The sequence below is a fragment of the Actinia tenebrosa genome, unplaced genomic scaffold (genome assembly GCF_029948245.1).
Source record: "Actinia tenebrosa isolate PJP-AT-01 unplaced genomic scaffold, QUT_ActTen_1.0 PGA_scaffold12__29_contigs__length_12842862, whole genome shotgun sequence".
NCBI lineage: Eukaryota > Metazoa > Cnidaria > Anthozoa > Actiniaria > Actiniidae > Actinia > Actinia tenebrosa.
Window position 1 is genome coordinate 7,523,200 of NW_028292572.1, and position 21,633 is coordinate 7,544,832.

The window sequence follows — 21,633 nt, forward strand, 5'->3', positions numbered from 1 at the left end:
ATATATAAATTATAATTCAAAAGCTAGTTTAAACAAATGAGTCTTAAGGTTTTTCTTAAAAGTTTTTAGACATGAAGTGTTTCTAAGAGGAGACGGTAGTGAATTCCATAGAACAGGAGCAGACACAGAAAAACAACGATAACCATAAGATTTAAGATTGTACGGACAAGTAACAAGAAGCAGTTCCTTGGATGAGCGGAGAGTTCTTTTAGGTTTATACACAGTTATGAGATCAGACAAGTAGACAGGAGCCAGACCATGAAGTGCTTTGAAAGTGAGGAGTAGAATCTTGAAATTGATGCGATGTTTCACAGGAAGCCAATGCAGAGAACAAAGGACAGGAGTGATGTGATTATACTTCTTGGAGAGAGTTACAAGACGAGCAGCAGAGTTCAAAACATATTGTAATTTATCAATTTGAGCATTAGGTAAACCATATAGAAGAGAATTACAATTATCAAGCCTGGATGTCACAAAAGCATGGACAAGTCTTTCAGTAGTATGGACGGAGATAAATTTACGAATACGAGCAATGTTACGCAAATGATAGAACGACGTCTTACAGATATTATTAACATGAGGAACCATTGACATCACAGAATCAAAGATTACGCCAATATTTCTTTCATTACAGGATGGTTTGATAACCTGATCGCCAAAGTGTAGGAGTAGACAGATGAGGATTATACTTCGAGGACAAGATAAGGAGTTTAGTTTTTTCTTTGTTAAGTTTAAGTTTATTTTCAGTCATCCAGTCATTTATTTCACAGAGACAGGCTTCAATTCTTTTTATAGTTAAGTCGGTAGAAATATCATTGCAACTGAAAGGCATAAATAATTGGGTGTCATCAGCGAAGACATGGAAGGACATTTTGTGACGACGGAGAATATCAGCTAGTGGTGACGTGTACAACAAGTAGAGAAGCGGACCAAGGACCGAACCTTGGGGTACACCACAATTTATATCAACAATTTTAGAGAACAAACCATGAACAGAAACATACTGCAAACGATTACAGAGATATGACTTAAACCATTTAAGAGCTGTTCCACAAATTCCAAACTTTGAATACATACGATCAAGAAGAATAGTGTGATCAACAGTGTCAAAAGCTGCAGATAGATCCAGAAGAACCATAGCAACACCAGAACGATTATCAATTTCTTTAAGGATGTCATTATGGACACGAGTCAGGGCAGTTTCACAGCTATGAAGTTGTTTATAAGCAGACTGAAGAGGTTCATGCATGTTGTTAGATGACAAATAAGCACAAAGTTGATCAGCAACAACTAACTCAGCAACAATTAACTCATGCGGCTTCGCCACTTCGCGCGCCTGTTTTGAAGTTAAGTCCTTTTTACATGTTCAAACTTTTAGCTAAATTTTTTGCACAAGTTTTACATGGTTATATTATACGCGTGCCGTCAACCGAAACTTGTGTCGAAAGTTGCAGGACGAAGGCACTGTGAAAAGCCCCGTTTACACTAGCGATTTTTGCTGCGATTTTGTGGCAATTTTCGGAAATATGAAATCATTTGTCTCATCCTTCAAAAGAGACATTCGTCTAGGAAAATCTTGGTATCCTGAAAAAAACTTTACAAGTAAATTCTTTACCATTATTTGTTATGGACAAAATCGCAAAAAAATGGCTGCAAAAATCGCTAGTGTAAACGGGGCTTAACACCCCCGTGATTGTTGTCCCGCCAACACTTTTTAAACAAAGTTTTAGCTAAAAGTTTCAACAGTTAAACCTTTAGCTTAAGGGAGCTTTAGTTCTTGCAGCAACCGTTTGATACTAGTAAATTATGCGCATAATTTTTTTATCCTTTGTTTCACTTTGAATAAGAGTTTTCAAGCGTAGATTTATCTACCCGAGGGAATAACACGTGACTCGACTACATCGCGCCCAAAATAATACATGACGTCATATTTGGGTGAATATGGTCGAAACCCGTGGAAGTTTTATCTTTGTTTTGGAAATAAAAGGTATCAATAGAGGCTTTCGAGCGTTCCGTGTTTTAGTCACGTCCTTTCCTCGATCATTTTTTTCTTTCATAGAATCAGCATTCTTTCTCCTGACACGAAAAGAAGCAAGGCTCAAAGAATCTAGCACTTTATAAATCAATGCCTTCATTCATCATTCCCTTGAGTATTATTTCTTTGTTTCTTGGTGACGGTCAGTGAGTTGATGGGTCATTGTCCAGTTCCTCTCACAATTATCCTAAAAACGAACAAAACAGGAAAACACAAAAGAAAAACACAGCCTTTTTCGTAGAAATGTGTGGTATTTCTTTTGTTTTATCCTGTAAGACTCGTATATTCAAGATAATGTTGGGGGGGGGGGGGTGTTAAGGCATATAGTGACGACTGATATTTTGTATTTTTTAAATGTATTTTAATAAAACTAAATCAGTTTTGGAAAGATTTTACATTCGTTGTTCATATACGTTGTTCAAACTCTTTTCTTCATTTTCGTTTCACTCCGCTTTACCTATAATTTTTGTCTTTTGTATCTAATTTTCTAATTTTTTCCATTCCTTTTCTCTATTTTTCACGATATTGTGCTTCTTCATCCTCTTTACCCGTTTCTCCCAATAGCTATTGTCCTGTTTTCCGCCTGTTCGTTCGTTCGTTCGTTCGTTCGTTCGTTCGTTCGTTCGTTCGTTCGTTCGTTCGTTCGTTCGTTCGTTCGTTCGTTCGTTCGTTCGTTCGTTCGTTCGTTCGTTCGTTCGTTCGTTTCTTTATCTTTTAGTCTGTCATCTTGAAGACCACCTGCAGAGAAAAATCAACAGAGTAACAAAATATTAATTTACTCAGTAATACATATCTCATAATCAGGGTGCCTGCTTAAAGAACTGACAACAAATAAAAAGGGAAATGAGAACAGAATAGAATGGAATGGAAAAGAATAAGAGTGAAATGCAATAGAAAATAAATGAATGACAATTGAATAGTTGACTGATAGATACAGAGAATTAGAAATAAAGGGATAGAAAGTTAAACAGGAAAAATGAGAAATAAATGGTAGAAAAAGATAACCTTATAGAATGAGAATAGAATGGTTAACTTCTAGATACCAAGAAGGGGAATTAAATGGTAGACCGAAATACATTAAGAATGCGAACTTATGAAGGACACCCCTTACGCAGTCCCACTGACACTTAGCAGAAAAGTAATTTATATTCTCTTTAAATATGTGCATGACTTGCCAGATTTATTGTTCTGTCGTCGGGATAAATAGATGACTTCATATTCTTCATAGCTCCTCTATTCAGTGACTCGCTCGCATCTTTGTTTGACTAAAGAACTTGCATCTTTATTTGACTAAGGAAGTCCAATCCTGAAATAACAGAACAAGATACAAGGCAGGTTTATAGTAACGTATTTGAGAACAAAAAAAGCATACGCTTGCAAAATGATTTTGTGATCTGTGTTAATATTCAATGGACTGCACGTGTTATCATTCATAGGAGAGATAACGACTAGAGTATCAAATATCAAGTTACTATGTTATTCATTTATGCATATATTGTTTAGAAACCACAATCTTTTGATTTCAGTTTCCACTTCATGAAGATGTTTAGACTAGAGTCTTTAAACCAAGGATATAAGCATGGATAGAAGCATAGATAGATAGATGCATCAAGGGCGGATCCAGGGATCCAGCAGGGGGAAAAAACCAAAACAAAACAAAACTGAAGAATTAGATGCTTATTTTAATTGTTGTCCGTTGTGTTGACGGAAAAAGCTCAATTAGCCCCCCCCTAAAATTTTGGCTGGATCCGCCCTTGAAAAATGGATGGAAGCATGGATGGATGCATGGATGGAAGCATGGATGGAAGCATGGATGGAAGCATGGATGGAAGCATGGATGGATGCATGGATGGAAGTATGGATGGAAGCATGGATGGATGCATGGATGGAAGTATGGATGAAAGCATGGATGGAAGCATGGATGGAGGTATGGATAGAAGCATGGATGGAAGCATGGATGGAAGAATGGATGGAAGAATGGATGGAAGCATGGATGAAAGCATGGATGGAAGTATGGATGGAAGCATGGATGGAAGAATGGATGGAAGTATGGATGGAAGCATGGATGGAAGCATGGATGGAAGTATGGATGGAAGCATGGATTGAAGAATGGATGGAAGCATGGATGGAAGAATGGATGGAAGCATAGATGGAAGTATGGATGGAAGTATGGATGGAAGCATGGATGGAAGCATGGATGGAAGCATGGATGGAAGCATGGATGGAAGCATGGATGGAAGCATGGATGGAAGCATGGATGGAAGCATGGATGGAAGCATGGGTGGAAGAATGGATGGAAGCATGGATGGAACAATGGATGGAAGCATGGATGGAAGTATGAATGCAAGAATGGATGGAAGTATGAATGCAAGAATGGATGAAAGAATGGATGGAAGAATGGATGGAAGAATGGATGGAAGTATGGATGGAAGTATGGATGGAAAAATGGATGGAAGCATGGATGGAAGTATGGATGGAAGCATGGATGGAAGCATGGATGGAAGCATGGATGGAAGCATGGATGGAAGCATGGATGGAAGTATGGATGGAAGTATGGATGGAAGCATGGATGGAAGCATGGATAGAAGTATGGATGGAAGCATGGATGGAAGAATGGATGGAAGCATGAATGGAAGTATGGATGGAAGTATGGATGGAAGCATGGATGGAAGCATGGATGCACATATCCACTGCATAAAATTTATCCGTCTTATAGCGCTATTTACCCATCGTACAACCGGGCTCTGAAATGCATGATTTTCTAAACACATCTAACTGAAAATACTTTTTAAAATAGTTCGGGAACGGAATGAATATTTCCCCTAACATTGGATTTCATTTTCCTTCAAAGATATTTCTTTCTCATAATAACAAGCCGAAACCAGTTTTTAAATGTATATTTTCTGGGCGTGAAACGCGCGTTACCATTAAGAGGCTGTCCGCGTAAGAACGGATAAGGCAAAATTTGACCCATCACCGATTTTCCTGATTTTCTTAGTAAAAGTCCACTATTATATGCAATGAACAATTATCACATTTATTTGGATCAATTCGGATTTTTAGGTACTTTACGAGACGGTTTTCGATGACACCTCAAAACTTGCAAATTCACCGTCGGGAAAGCTGCGATTAAGCTGTACATATCGGGCGCCGCTAAAATTTTTTTACTAACTTAAATCAACTGAAAATTTTTACACATTAATTTTATAACTTTTGGTTATAATTAAAAGTTTTAACGATTAAATTTAATAAAACTTTCACTGAGATATGATTATTTAAATATATATACTAAAATTCCTAAACGCGTTAGGCGCTAAAATACCTGCAGTTGAAGGCGATTTTCTCGAAAGTGGGACCTAACCTAGAGTTTAGTCTATTATAGCTCAAATGCACTAACACCACTCTACAAACTTATGAAATAAAATTTGTGGGTACTCTTGTTTACGCTCCGTACAAGAAGTCGGCAATTCATTAAATTTCGCCAGGTTAAGCAAAACCGATAATTGCCGGTGCGATGAAAAAAGACCAAGTTTGGAACCAAAACTAACTGAGTATATCAAACAAGTCATTAAATACCAGTTTTACCTTTAAGTAAGCATGTTGAGTCTTTTTGAACGTTTTAAAAACGTTTTTTAAAACGATATTTATTATTTATTGTTACGGATATGCAAATTAGGTTCACAAATTTGCATCAAACAACATGAAAGCGTGAAGTTTTTTCCACTTGTGAACCTATATTATATACCCTATGTTTCCAATCAAAACAGAAATATTTTTTTTACCAGGATATGTCTTTGCGACTTTTCTCTCTTTTCTTCGATGATTTGCTAGTATTGTTCATTTGTACTAAAACTTGTAGAAAGCTAAGCCTTGTGAAGCCTTGTCATATTTGTTCGAGCTACTTTTAACTAATGATGTATTATGTTGAGAAATGTCTTCTTTGCCGACCCGTTGTTCTTTTTACGAAATCTTACAGACGGAATGTGGATCCAGTAGGGGCACTGACGCACATGTGCTGCTATCAGAGTGCAATGCTAGTATTTCTGCTCATTTAGTGAACAGTCACTTGTCCCAATGCTTAGATATTACAGAAAGCGAATTGATTTTAGCGAGAGCTGGAATCAGAGGCTTATCATCAACTCATGTCGCATCCATGACCATATGTCCAAAGCACAGGCATCTTTTAGGAAGATTCTGGCGACCACCGAAGTCTTGTCAATACCCGAATCATTCTGGTAAAACTACGAGCGTGGCGGGAAGACACGTTATAAATTGGCAAATGGCCGAAGAAATACACCTTTTATTTGGTATATCTACAGCTGTCGGATCACGTAAGTATTATCTTTAATGTACATGCACTCATCTCTGCCTTTTTTTAGTTTAAGGGTTAAGCAAATGTATATCAAGGGCGTAGGATGAGACCCCCCAAACTAAAACGTAAAACTAAAAACTAAACTGAACGTAAAACGCAATGCGGGCTATTTTTTGGTTTGTGTTGGTTTTGGTTTGGCGTTTCGGGTCCCAAACTTGAATTTCGTCCCCCCCTCCCCCTTTTTTAACGCATTCAAAAGATTAAATAAATTGCAGTTATTTAATCGCGGACAACCAGTGATCAACATAATGCCAGTATAACATACTTAAGTTGAATATAGGCGGATCTTTGCTATAAATGATCTTTTGATTCAGAATTTGTTTTATATATACATAGCTGTGTGTACTTGTTGCCGTAAGAAACATGCTGAGCGTATTCAAGCTAAGAAAAACATAAAGACAGCCCATCTCGATGATCATCAAAGGTTAGTTTAACAAGTTGAAATATATCCATTATTTTACAACCGGTTGCTTCCTTTTCCCTTTTTGCCTGACTAAGTAGGAAAGGAACAAATAATACACGGATTTGCAATCCGCGAGTTAAACGGGGTGTTTCAGTAGTCTTACTAGTCTTGCAAAGATGGGTTACAATGTTGCGTTTTCATTCCCATAAAATTTACATTTGATTCTTTTTGCTAACACTTTAATGTTACTTTTCATTTACTTTTAGAGCCGCAAAATGTTACGCGAATTCGGTGATAAGCGCACATACCGCAGATATGAAAACAACTCCTTGCCGTGAAATATCGGCGCCTGATTCACCCATGCTCAGTCCATGTTGGACTCCAGGAATTGGCCATACTATGGCATACGGGAACACCAAAAGCAAAGATGTCCTAAATGTTTATAATACAGCGATGGATGACATCGCAAGAAATATATCTTGTTCCAGAGAACCTTTGGATTTACAGATTAATTAATTAGAAATGGCTCACAGGGAAAAAATAAAACTTCACGCTTTCATGTTGTTTGATGCAAATTTTGAACCTAATTTGCATATCGTAACAATAAATAATAAATATCGTTTTAAAAAACGTTTTTAAAATGTTTAAAAAGACTCAACATGCTTACTTAAAGGTAAAACTGGTATTTAATGACTTGTTTGATATACTCAGTTAGTTTTGGTTCCAAACTTGGTCTTTTTTCATCGCACCGGCAATTATCGGTTTTGCTTAACCTGGCGAAATTTAATGAATTGCCGACTTCTTGTACGGAGCGTAAACAAGAGTACCCACAAATTTTATTTCATAAGTTTGTAGAGTGGTGTTAGTGCATTTGAGCTATAATAGACTAAACTCTAGGTTAGGTCCCACTTTCGAGAAAATCGCCTTCAACTGCAGGTATTTTAGCGCCTAACGCGTTTAGGAATTTTAGTATATATATTTAAATAATCATATCTCAGTGAAAGTTTTATTAAATTTAATCGTTAAAACTTTTAATTATAACCAAAAGTTATAAAATTAATGTGTAAAAATTTTCAGTTGATTTAAGTTAGTAAAAAAATTTTAGCGGCGCCCGATATGTACAGCTTAATCGCAGCTTTCCCGACGGTGAATTTGCAAGTTTTGAGGTGTCATCGAAAACCGTCTCGTAAAGTACCTAAAAATCCGAATTGATCCAAATAAATGTGATAATTGTTCATTGCATATAATAGTGGACTTTTACTAAGAAAATCAGGAAAATCGGTGATGGGTCAAATTTTGCCTTATCCGTTCTTACGCGGACGGCCTCTTAAAACCTTTATTTATTCATTACTTTAATGATTTTCCCAAAAATAATGAACATACGTACTCCGCCAGAATTTGGGTAGGGGTGTTCCACTGGGATTCTGAAAGGGGTACCTTGTTTATGACAAAAAAAACCTCAAATTTGTAGACCCAGTTATGACAAAAGATATAATTTATTGCACTGAGTTCCTGTTTCAATTACCATGTCATCTCGCGTATCGTTTTTTTTTTTTTTTTTTTTTTTTACGACCATAATAACCAGTTTCGGTCAATACGAAAGTAGAAACCCTGAATAGGACAGGAAACTCAGGAAGAACTTGGAACTTGAGTGAAATTGCATACCCTGTTTATGACAAGAAGCTCGAAAAAACATACCCTGTTCAGCGGATCATCCCCGTATAGTCCATATATGGAAGTACCCCCCCCCCCCCCCACCCTCCCCGGGATTCTCATATAACAAATGTTCTCCTTGTATAAATATAAACAGGAACATGTATACGTACATAGATACAAAATTCTAAAAATATATGTTATAAAAATGACTGTATGAAATTATATATGAATAAAATATCTATATATGTATATATTCAACTAGTTAATAAAACAGATTACTGTTGAGTGGATAATAAAAGCGACATTAAACTTGATTTAAAATGGCTTAGAGATGTAGTCGCAAAAACATGAGAAGGTAATGTATCTATTAAAAAATGAAAATTTAAAATAATTTATGCGGGCGTGTTATTAGTCTCCCTCGCATCCGTTTTTAGTGTCGGTCGTCACGCAACGCTCCCTGTGACGACCGGCACTAAAAACGGATGCGAGGGAGACTAGCGTGTTATAGGTCTCAGTTTAAAATTATGGCTAGATCCAACGTGTTTCACCTATTGATATGTAAAGCTTATAAAAATTGTAAAAGAAGAATTATTGATGTAAATCTATTTATAGGAAAAAAACCATTTGTGGCTCAGTGAACGCCAGAGAGTCTGTAAAAAGACATCTGGATTAGATAAGATAGGAATCAGAAAACAACAAGACGTTTTTTCGGTAGATAGAAAGAAGCAGGGAAAGGATTTGCGACTACATTTGAAGATCAACTATTAGTTATTTTTAAGCAGCAAGTGGGAGGTGCTTGCCCCCAATATCAACTGAATATTAAATACGACAATAAATCGCCATACGATCCGCATACTACTTTGACAATGTGATGGCGAAATTTATTGTCAATAAGAAGACAGACACATAAAAAACTGATGTCTATTTGTTTTTTAAAATAACAAAAACGATAAAAACTTCTCATTTTTAGTGATCAAAACAACCAACGGAAACTGAGCGCGCGCTCGTTGACGTCAGCTTTATCTGTCTGTCCTCTTATTGATAATGAAAAATAACCAATCAGCGCGTGATAGATTTGTCCGTTATTGTAAAAAATCGACTGATAGCCCCACCTTGTACTAGATAAATTTCTGTTAATTTCGATTAACCGCTAATTCTTATTCCAGTAATTGTTACAAAACTATGTAGTCTAGCGACTGTTAAGTTAAGACTGTTAAGCACAGTATTTAGTAGAGTTGAGTCTTAGTTCAGAGAAGAAGCAGCAAAGGCAGAAGTAGAAGTAAAGTTAGCTCCAGTTCTACAGTTGCAGTCCTGAGTTACTACTGAAGAAATAAAGAAAGAACAGAAGACCCGTAAAAAGCATTCAGAATCTTTGTGTCCGATTGGGAAAGTATCACTCCGCCACTTTCTCTTCGTGACAAAATACCTTTTCCTCAAATTTTACTCGACTACTGTACATAAGTAAAACCACTTGAAAAACCACACCATATGAATGTATGTTTCCGTAACATTGGATTCTGTTTTCAGTCAAAGATTTCTAGCATCTCAACAAGACTAAACCCTTGGAAAAATGCATATTTTCTGGCCGTGATAAGCGCGTTGGAGTTCAAACCTTCATATATATGTTTATGAAAATCATTTTTTCTGAAATTTTACAAAATGTATTTTGTTTTTCCTCAAAGAGTTCTAACATAAAAACAAGCCTAAGGCTGTAACGCGCGTTACAAGGCCTAAACCTTGATATATATGCTATAAAAATCACTTTTTATCAAATTCTACTCACTGTACGTAACTAGTAACATTTGAAATATTTCAAGATAGAAATGTTTATTCTCCCTAACATTGGATTTCCTTTTCCGTCAAAGATTTGTAGTATTTTGACAAGGCTAAACATGTTATAAAATGCGCTATTTTCAGGACGTGCGGCACGCGTTACAATTCAAACTTTGACATTTATTGCTAACAAAAATCATTTTTTTCCCAAATTCTACTATCACTGTATGTAAGTAAAAGCACTTAAAAATGAAATTTCCCCATTAATGTTGGATTTTGTTTTCCGCCACAGATTTCAAGTATTTTAACGAGCTAAAAGCTATTTCGAAAACCTTGAAACCGGCTTGATATCATAGCTCAATAAATCATAAGAAAAACCCTTTTTTTCAAGTGCTTCCGTTAAAATTCTTGAAAACGCAAAGCTTTCAAGGACACGTGCCTAGGGAGTGCGATGGAAGCGCCTTGATTGACGTCCATTAACATCCTACTTTTTCGCGATAGGAAATTGTAAGATTTCGCGCGTATAAACTTTTACTAAAAAGCATAATTTTTGAGCGCGAAACGCACGTTACTATTCAAACCTCTAATCGATGACTTATACTAGTTGTCGCATAGTGCAACAGTTAAGTGCAGCGAGCATGGGTGGAACAAAATCTGAGTGATTTTGGATGTTGACTTTTACAGCGCTTCTCAATCATACTCGTGAAATCGTACGATTTGCCATCGTTTTGGTGGACGTCAATCAATGCGTTTCCATGACATTCCATAGGCACGTGCTCTTAAAAGCTTTGTGTTTTCCGACAATGCTGGTAAAAACTTTGATTGGCGTCCACCAAAACTCTATTATGTAAACTCGTTTTTTTTTTTCACGATTTCGCGCGTGTAATTGCGAGAAGCGCAGTAACCATGCTTGTATGTATGTCTCTATACAGTGTGTGTGCAACCATGTGACTCAAAATCCCTCAAGATATAAATAAGAATGAAACAGCTAACAATGAAGCTAATGAGGAATGTTATGGTCAACCAAGATGGTGGTTATGACGTAACATGCACATGCTCTATTTTGCGTTGAATTTTTATAGTGACCACAATAATACTGGGGGGGGGGGGGGGGAGAATTTCTGTCTAAAAATATTTGAAGAACGAATTAAAAATTACATATAAAAACAAATTGCTATACGCATATATTTTTATAAGTTTCACCAAATTGAGACTGGAATTACGAACAAACAGCAAGATCGTTCAATTCAAACATTTAGCTGGTATTTATATATAGATTACTGAACTCATTCAATTCAGGGACCACATCTTTGTGTTTTAATTGATGAAAGAGCATCCAAATAAAGCTAATATTCGAAAAGCATACGATTTATCGTAACCACTTGTCGACTATATTCAGTTGGAAAAATTAAACGTCATAACAGCGCCCAAAAACTCATAAAATAGAATACCTTACCTAGAGGAATACCTCCATTTACTTAGGTGAAGTAATGCCGCTGAACAGACGTATTGAATGCTCCGAAAATCATCCAAAGCCCAAGATTTCAACAGACCGACTTCACAGACCATTATAAAGTACCTAGGATTCACACGGCCACTTAAAACACAGGAACTCCGTCAAGATTAGTGTCAGGGGAAAAAAAATTGAAATTCTTTTCTCCGTATATGATTAAAAACTCAAGAAATAGTTCAATAAGGGAATTAATATTCCATTAACATTGAATTTTCTTTTCTTTTTGAGAGGACTTTTTGAGGAGCACTTTGCATCGACACCAGGGGAAAACGTTTGCGCATGCGTGCACTTCAGCACGTTTTCTAAGAATTTTGAAGAGTTTGAGTGAGAAAATAAATGTTTGTTTCCTCCAAGTATACAAAAAAGTTCGAGAGTATACTTTTGTCAGACCAAGATACTGTATTAACAAACACAATATGGATTAGCCTTAAGTTTCAAGCATGGACACTAAGTTTTGACATTTTGTGAAGTCCAATTTACCAGGCATGTTTGAAAGTCAAATTTACATATGTTTTGATTAATTTGCATACGGATTCAGAGCATGCGCAGACGTTTTTCACTCGTGTCATTTGCATCGCAATAGGGCTTTTAAGCTGTGGCGTATTTCCGGGTCCATCACACAATAGATCGTTAAAATCTTACACAACTTATTCCCAGGATTTATTCTCTACTTTCAACTATTAGATTTTTGAGCAGAAAATCTTGTAATGAAGAAAAATATCAGAAAAATTTCTGTAGATGGTGTCTGTCTCGTCCCCTTAATCGTACCTACAATGCAATGCAAACTAGACCCAGTTCAGTTTGTGAATGACCTTTGAACGGCAAATAAAAACGTCACTTAGGTGACCCTACTTAATCCAAACCTGAAGCTTTTTCGGTTGAAAAAAGTCACTTCTCGAGTGAAACAGCATAAAAAAGCTTTATTGTATTCATTTAATGTTTTCTGCAGTAATCTTTCTTTTTTCTTTTTTAATCACAAGGATCGACGCCCTTGGAGTTCCGCCAAAATATGAACAGCCAGTGTCAACAATAACGTTGTATCGTCTTTATTTCATTTTACTATAGATGTAACCGTTATATCAGAGGCATGCGATGATTCACATCAACAACAAATATTATCATACAAATTAAGCAGTGTTTATATGAATGCGAAACGTACGGTAACTGACTTACAGCACGTATACGGTACGACATGCCGTAACACTGAAATGGCTTCCCATATGAATGGTTATTGTACGAATGGGAAACGTACGGTACTGACTTACAGCATGTACACGATACGATATGCCGTAACATTGAAATGGCTTCCCATAAGAAGGTTATCGTATGAGTTGAAAACATACGGTACTGGTTTACAGTACGTACACGGTACGACATGCCGTAACATTGAAATGGCTTCCCATAAGAATGGTTATCATGAGTGGGAAATATACGGTACTGACTTACAGCACGTACACGATACGATATGTCGTAACATTGAAATGGCTTCCCATAAGAAGGTTATCATGAGTGGGAAATATACGGTACTGACTTACAGCACGTACACGATACGATATGTCATAACATTGAAATGGCTTCCCATAAGAAGGTTATCGTATGAGTTGAAAACATACGGTACTGGCTTACAGTACGTACACGGTACGACATGCCGTAGCATTGAAATGGCTTGCCATACGAATGGTTATCAAGAGAGGGAAACATGCGGTACTGACTTACAGCACGTACACGGTACGACGTGCCGTAGCACTGAAATGGCTTCCCATAGGTCTTGATGGTGCTGATAGGATATATAGTCAAATAGATAGATTTTTCATGAGTGCACGTCAGGTAACCCACGCGACGACGTTCGTCCACGTGTAAATGATAGGGAAAGTCCTCTTTCTAATTGCGAGTATCGTCCCATGACCTTTTGAACAGCACATAATCCAAGCTTTTTGAATGCATTACGAAAGTCTCTGGTCATGCAACTGTAGATGATAGGGTTGAGGACTGAATTGAGGTAGTGCAGCCACTTGGTCAGCATTATTGCTTTATTGTCCACGATTGGGCATGTTCTGAAATAAACATTACGAAGAGCAGTTTTGAAATAAACATCGCGTTCTGATTAGTTGGGAGCGCACAGCACGCGTGCGCATTTTCTATTGAAGAAATAGAAAACGCGCGCGAGTGCTGTGCGTAGTTATAAAGTACGCAGTGGGTTGGCAGAACACGAGAGAAGTGTTAGAAGCACAACGCGTAGCACAGGAAGCAAGTTTTTGATATCTTTTATAAAACACAAATTACATTAATGACGAAACTGAAAGTGCGCGCGCGTGCTATGTGCTCTCATAAAGCACGCGCTCCCAACCAATAAGTACTCGAGATTTAGAGCAGTTATTTTATAACATATCTTATGTCGTACAAATCCCCAGGTGCTTTGTGTATGCACATAAACGCGCGCATGCATTTACTGTTTCTGAATTATTAAACGCAAAATCTAAGGATAACTTTAAGCTTTGGTATACAGACGCTCATAGTTTGAAAACATGCTATGACTGTGACGAGCAAAGTTGCATATCATTGGTTGAGAACATCATGCCATTACCATCAGCGTTGGGGTTCGTATCACGTGGTGGCTGTCACGCCGTACGCACTAGTTTCCAGCCTTTGAAATCGAGGATTTGTACGTGCAAAATCAGTAAGAAGACCTTCTTTGAATCCCAAATAACCGCTGTGTTCCTTGATCACAGACTCATTTACTCAGGGTTAGCCTCGTATCAGTGTTTAAATATTCACAAATACCAACGGTAAAGTAAAGAATGCACAATTTCAACAAAACAAACACTTTGATATTCCACAGACCTTCACTGGAACACGTGAATATTCTGCATAAAATCGAGGGTAACCATAGCAACAACAACAACAAATCGAAACGGAGTATTGCTTCAATGGTTTTCAAATGCGTCGCTTCTTGCCTAAGAAATGGAATAGACCTCTTCGGCTCTGACGTAATGTTTCCCCATTTCAGACCACATGTCATTCCCTAGAGTATCATTTCTTTGTTTAAGGTTTACGCTCGGTTGCGCATGAGAAGACACATTAATATGAATACAGTTCAAACAAAGAATCTTATTCTCAAGGGAATGACACGTGGTCTGAAATGGGAAAACATTACTCCAGGCCGAAGAGGTCTATTGTTTTAACATCTTAAAAAAAGATTAAAAATGACTGAATTATTGCACGTACCTACAGACAGCAAAGATGACGTTGATAAGGAAGAAGGGAAACCAGCAGAAAAGAAAGGCTCCCATGACGACTGCAAGAGTCTTGGCTGCTTTTAACTCTTTTGGTAAACAGAACCTTTTGGATTTCCCCTTGATTGTCATGGTCATCTTTTTAGCTTGTGTACGAGACACCTATGATTGATCAAAAACTAGTTATTATAATTTATAAAATAATTGTTATGAATCTAGCGTTGTGATTGTTTGGGAGCGCGAGCTTTACGCGAGCACACAGCACGCACGCGCACGTTTTATGTTGTCATTATGAAATAACTATATATATATATATCAAATTTTGATTGGTTGGGATTGCATGCTTTATGAGAGCACACAGCACGCGCGCGCACTTTTAGTAGCGTCATTACTATCTAAAATAACGGTTATTGTAATTTGTATTTCAAAAAAGGAAAAACACTTGCTGTGCTGTGTGGAGTTATAAAGCTCTTGGAGATTGACAGAACACTCGAGAAGTGTCGAGGAGAGCTCCTCTACGTGTCGTGCTTCTCTTATTAACACTTCTCTCGTGTTCTACCAACCCCCGCGTGCTTTATAAATACACACAGCACGAACGCGCGTTTTCCGTTCTTTTCAGGATCGTGAAGTCAACCAAGGGCGATAAACTGTAATACGTAAGAACATTCCTGGACAATGATAACGATAACGAAGACTATGATATAACGAATAAATCTTTTTCCCAATGCATCCAATGATGGAAACATAGAACACACGCGCGCGTGTTGTTATAAAGCACTTGTTTTTGTTAAAACCAGTTCCTTTCAAGTTGCTTTCTTTTTTTTTTTTTTTTTTTTTTTTTTTTTTTTTTTTTTTTTCTTTTTTTTTTTTACAGCCAAATTTCAATAGGTGTTGAAATCTTTACCACAAATACACACAACCATTTGCAGCGCACGCGCAGGCATTTGTGCTGGAAACAGTCATGCGCAATAGTGCAGCTTTCATACGACTGTAAAAGGCTCACGGCACGAACACGGTCTTTACACCGCAAGGCGTGCGCCAGCACAATCATATTGCACAATAATTTGCTCTCCATCCAATCAAATACCCGAAACACGGCATGAACAAAGCGCGGGCACGGTCACGCCAAGCTCACAGCACTGCCAGACCAATCACATTGCACGAGGATTTACTCTTCATCCAATCAAATGTCCGGAACACACGGTCACGCCAATGTCACGGCACTGCCAGACCAATCACATTGCGCGAAAAAAATTCCCCAATCAAAATTCTAGAAAACATCACGGTCGCGGCAACTCACGTGTACGGCACCGACTTTTTCACAGTCATGCGTAAACTGCTATATAGTGCAGTTTTCGTATGACTGTGAAAAATTCACGGCACGAACACGGTCATGACACAGCAAGGGATACGCCAGACCAATCACATTGCAATCCAATCCCATCCAATCAAATACCTGGAACACGGCATAAACACGGCGCGGACACGGTCACGCCAAGGTCACGGCACTTTTAGACCAATCACATTGCGCAAGAAAAAAATTCCAATCAAAATTCTAGAAAGCATCACGGTCACGGCACCTCACGTGTACGGCACCGACTTTTTCACAGTCATACGAAAACTACTCTATAAGGTACCTGAGTGATCACACCTACAGGGTAATATAAGTCAGGGCTTGGCTAACTCATCGAATTTTAAATAATTATAAAAAAATCATTACTGACCTTGAAAATTAGAATATAGGCACAACTCATGACAAACGTAGGTAAGACGAAGCACAAGATGAAGGCAGACAGCTGATACGCAGGCGGTGGATACCCCCATATAATAAACTTAATCATCGCCATTGTAAACGAAAAGACCCAGATAACAGCAATAGCTACTCTTGTTTTAAATGCGGTTATTATTTCGTGGTATTTGAGCGGCGATGATATACATTTGTATCGTTCAACACTGATGAAAGATAAATGTAGTATCGACGCTACACCACATAGAATGTCCATACAGGCCCATATCTTTCTTAACCACATTGGGTAAATCCATTCTGGTCCAGTTAACAGATACGCCGCCCAAACAGGCATTGAAAACACAGCTACAAGGAGATCTGTGAAGGCTAGTGAAACTACGAAGTGGTTCGTTACGCTACGTAATTTACGGAACATTGCGAAGGCGCAAATGACGAATGTGTTGCCTATTAAAGTAAGGATGATGATGATTATGAGGAAGAATGTGGACACCAGCTTGAATGTGAAGTCAAAGTCCTCGACTCGATGCGTTGAGGAGGAAGGAGTTGAATTTGTCTTCATGATGACTGTTGTGATGTTGGGAGACATGTTCCGTAACAAAATAAGAATAATATTTAACAATTATTCAGCGAAGGCGAAGTGAATATCGGTGTATAGTAAGTAAGTAAGCAAGGACTTTATTCAAAGAGGGTAACGCGAAAAAGTGATTACACTTATAAACTTGTGGCCCTCGCCTTAGTATTAAACCACACTACAATATATAGAGGATATTACATGGGCGCGCGGAGATACGAACTTCATCTTCGAGTGTTGAAAAGATCTCTCACAAGTGAGCGCAGCGAAACGAGTGAGAGATTTTCAACACGAGAAGATAAGTTTCGTATCTCCAAGCGCCCATGTAATATTCTGTTTATCATTTAAATTATCCACAAAATCAACTTAATAAGCTTTTTATTATTATAACTAACTAACTAATAGCTTAAATACACATGGTAACAATATTTTCACATGTGAAAATATCGGTTTTTCGAAAAGGAGAAATATAGATATTTTATGGATAATTATATGATAAAAAAAAGTAGCGAAGTAAATATTCACCATATTCGCTGAGCCTGAGGGGAATAACTGTTTTAGTATAATTTTAGACTTGAATATCAGAGAAAAGTCGGAAATCAGGATGAAAAACGTTTTAGTATTACTTCTGATCTGACAAATTTTGGAAGACTTCATAATCACGGCTCCAGCTCCAGCGGTCATTATTGTCTCAGAATCACCTGTCGCTCGACCATTCACACCTCGAGAAACTCTATATTCAAGTCAAAAACTATACTAAAAGTAGATATACGTGTTTGGATATATGTGTTTTTAGTTGTTGGATATATGTGTTTTAAAGTTGTTCAGCAATTCATACTAAATTCTAGGCGTTTTTCTCCCTAAGTATTCCCTTTTCCTTTCCTTATTCTTCATCACTACCAGGGTATTGTGATATAATTATTCATAGAACTGTATTTCATTGCTGTTTATTTTTGTAATTTTGTAATTTATTTTTCCTTTTTCACGTCTCTACATTATTTATTGTGTAAAAGTTGTACGTAGACCACCTAGATGAGCGCTTTCGCTCTTGGGGTAAATGTAATTGAAAACAAATATGTTTAAATAAAAAATATATACAAATGAATGGATGGATGGATGGATGGATGGGTGGGTGGGTGGATGGATGGGTGGATGGGTGGATGGATGGATGCATGGATGGATGGATGGATGGATGGATGGGTGGGTGGGTAGGTGGATGGATGGATGGATGGATGCATGGATGGATGGATGGATGGATGGGGTGGGTGGGTGGGTGAGTGGGTGGATGGATGGATGGATGGATGGATGGGTGGGTGGGTGGGTTTGTGGATGGATGCATGGATGGATGCATGGATGCATGGATGGATGAAAAAAAGAAAGAAAGAAAAAAATGAAAAAAAGAAAGAAAGAAAGAAAGAGAGAGAGAGAGAGCCACGCAATCGTTATACAATCAAAGAGGCTTATTTACACTCTATCTTTCCAACCTAAGATAACATCACCTAACAATAGCACGTCTGCACACTTAGTAACAGAGAAGCTCAAAGCTTCACTCGCTCCTATCTGAACTCGATCGAAATTGACAGTCGAAATGTGTCATCCTTGATCTCTTGTTATCAATAAGTTATTGCACTTTAACATTGCAATTGCAATTTCAATTTTTAAAGGACGACAATAAGAATTAGGATAACATCAGGATTAAAAAAGTAGCAAGTTCGTGATTATGACTTCAACTTATCTTTATACATTTTAGAGGCAACCAATAGTCGCGGTAAAATATATAATGACTTGACCTTAAAACGGAGCATATATTTTAATATCAGGTTAAAATGTACACCGAGGTCGCTTTATTATTGGCCTAAAGATATTCTTTCATTCCTAAATCCATACTTTAAAGTCATATTTTGCAAATATTTATTTTTCAGCTCAGCAAGGATTACTTCAAATACTCATAAATTTTCTGCTTACCAATTTGATAGACCTTCAAATCTCAAGTATTAGGAAGCCCTTGGCAATAAATTCTGAACGATATATTTGTCGACTTAAGGAAATAAGTGCTAAGACCATTCAATCATCCATGTGTGGAAACCCTTTGATATTAAAACATCTGTTAATTAAAAAGGAATATATATTGGTTTTAAAATTGGCTTCAGATTTGTGTTCGTAAAACTTTACCTCTTTACCTTGGACGTAATGTATTCCAATTTCAAACCACGTGTCATTCTTTTGAGAATATTTTTTTTATATTTTAGTCGTACCTATGTGTGTCTTCTCACGTGCGTCATTCTAGGGGAATGAGGAGTGGTCTGAAATGGGAAAGAGATGTATGATAGAATAATTGGGAGTTATTAATCGTTAGTGTGATCACTGACAAGGACTAGAATAGCACGTCTTTTAAGATGTGTTTTGTGGAATTGTTAAGTTAAATCATGTGACGTTTAAAGCAATAAAATATATAGGAAATATCATTTAATTAACGTAATGTTAATTAAATGTTGATTTTTAAATCTTTAAAAATATAAAAAATAAAAAATAAAATACAAAGAATACCTAGTTCGTACGGAGGCCTTTCCAGAATTGAGTGAAGACGAAACAATGTCTGCAATGGCTTGAAGTTGACTTGATGTGTTATATATGATAAATTTACTGTATTTTATAAGGCTCCACTTCAAACCATTGTTTCGTCGTCATTCAAGAAAGACGTAACTTTGTAGAGCATGAAGCACGGAGTAAACCAGCCAATCATCTATCGGTGTCATTTTTAGCCAATCAGAATCAACTACAGCAAGTGAAGCTTACATTAATGATAAAGTGCCTTTGAAGCAGTCCTAGCCAATGTTCTGGCTTCGTTTGGGATTTTAAACGTCGAGAAGTTTTAAATAAGTGATTTAAATTGATGTCAAATACACCAGTTTCGCTTTCGCTAATTACCGCTGTTTTAGAAGACTACAGACTCATTTGCACAGGCTTAGCCTCGTTTATAAGTCAGCTTTTCACAGATACCATTAAAAGTCAATGGGATTTTGAAACATTGGTATTGTTTAAGCTGCAAATGTTTTACATTACAGTTGACTTTTTTGAATGGTTCGCTCTTAAACGAGGATAAGCTTGTGTACATGAGTCTTTAGTCATAAAAAACAGCAGTATTTAGGATTATAGTTAATCGTCTTTAAGGAATTTTAGTTCTCGAAAGTAAGAAAAGACAAGGCGGCCATGTTGCTTGGTATATCAAAAGTGATTGAGTAGATAAAAGATTTTGTTAAAATCAACCAAGATGGCGGCTGTGAATACCTAGCTTGTCCTCGGTAACCTGGCCGAGTGCTTCTGGTCGTCATGACAAACGTTTTCGGAAAAACGAACTCATTTGAGCCACACACGTATTATAAAATGGCGGTTTCAATTTTACATCATCATCTCGAGTATAATAAAGCCAGCTTTATACTTATTACAGGGTTTAAGTTTATAGGATTTTAACGATGGCCTGAGCTGCTTATTTTGTCGGCTACGCGTATCTTTAATATCATGAATGATGGTAGGAAGCATCGGTGATAACGACTTTAGGAAATTCGCTTCAGTATAAATAGAACAACTAATTGTCACATTCGACGCGTTATTTATAACTTAGTCTTAATGAAATGTCGTGTTCGTAGACATGTAAAGTATACTTGGTGCAATTAAATCAATATATTTCAAGGATATTACTCATGAGACTTTGTCTTTAAAGAGTAATGACGTCAATGATTTTTACAAAATAAGTGGTTTAGAAATAAAGTATATTTTTCTAGCATGTTCAAAGAACCGGAAAAAAATCCACTCACAATTTGAACATTCCCTCGTATTGAGAAAGACATCAAACAAACTCTACTCCAAGCGATAGCGAGTCCACAAGGAGTCGAACTTGAGTACCCCGAAATGAGAGAAGATTGCACTCCTTTTACTACATCCTTTTCCTGACTAATAGCATTATATAGGAGGAATGTTTTGTATAGAAAGTTTAAAGCTAAGGTGAATAAAATATAATATTTAACTAACTTTTATTTAGCGTCAATTCCGTTAAGTCCAACAACGCTTTACAAAAATAACAACATTAATTATAAACAATATTTTTAAAACATTTCACGACAAGAAAACTTTTTTAGAACAACTATTCCAATCTCAAATATCATCTAACATGATTAACCATTTAGTACAATTAGTTCACAACCGGCTGGTCAGCGTAAATACTCAGTTGAAAATCTTTCACCTTCTGTACTTATTTGCATTTAAAGTCGCCATTTTCCTGACAATTTTAGCCCCTTTACCGTGAAACAAAAAGCCGTTTCATTTGACTACG

The 21,633-nt window shown here is 37.0% G+C and overlaps 3 protein-coding genes across 12 annotated transcripts in view; 1 reads left to right on the forward strand and 2 right to left on the reverse strand.

Annotated features, from left to right (window-relative positions):
• Nucleotides 1–9: 9 nt before the first annotated feature.
• On the reverse strand, nt 10–1,249 carry LOC148912170 (uncharacterized). The gene is made up of 2 exons (XM_089027978.1): nt 1,005–1,249; nt 10–688 (listed from the first exon to the last, which is right to left on the reverse strand). The coding sequence occupies exons 1-2, from the start codon at nt 1,247–1,249 to the stop codon at nt 10–12; spliced, it is 924 nt and encodes a 307-aa protein (XP_088884104.1).
• A 1,445-nt stretch (nt 1,250–2,694) lies between these two features.
• The window catches only part of LOC116288975 (beta-1 adrenergic receptor), a 31,539-nt gene continuing 12,600 nt past the window's right edge, over nt 2,695–21,633 (reverse strand). For 4 of the 10 annotated variants that reach the window (XM_089028143.1, XM_031695842.2, XM_031695844.2 and 1 more), the window contains 5 exons: nt 19,484–19,606; nt 19,269–19,407; nt 16,710–17,296; nt 14,978–15,147; nt 12,645–13,806 (listed from right to left, as the gene is read on the reverse strand). In XM_089028143.1, the coding sequence (XP_088884269.1) occupies nt 13,563–13,806; nt 14,978–15,147; nt 16,710–17,291 (996 nt within the window). In that variant the 5' untranslated portion in view covers nt 17,292–17,296; nt 19,269–19,407; nt 19,484–19,606 and the 3' untranslated portion in view covers nt 12,645–13,562. Of the gene's footprint in view, nt 2,774–3,210; nt 3,342–12,644; nt 13,807–14,977; nt 15,148–16,709; nt 18,449–19,268; nt 19,408–19,483; nt 19,607–19,850; nt 20,302–21,633 lie in introns of those variants that run through there. The other 6 variants (XM_031695847.2, XM_031695845.2, XR_016119428.1 and 3 more) reach the window with 6 other exon arrangements.
• On the forward strand, nt 6,114–7,326 carry LOC148912171 (uncharacterized). Its single transcript, XM_089027979.1, has 3 exons — nt 6,114–6,366; nt 6,744–6,831; nt 7,077–7,326. The coding sequence occupies exons 1-3, from the start codon at nt 6,189–6,191 to the stop codon at nt 7,324–7,326; spliced, it is 516 nt and encodes a 171-aa protein (XP_088884105.1). The 5' UTR covers nt 6,114–6,188.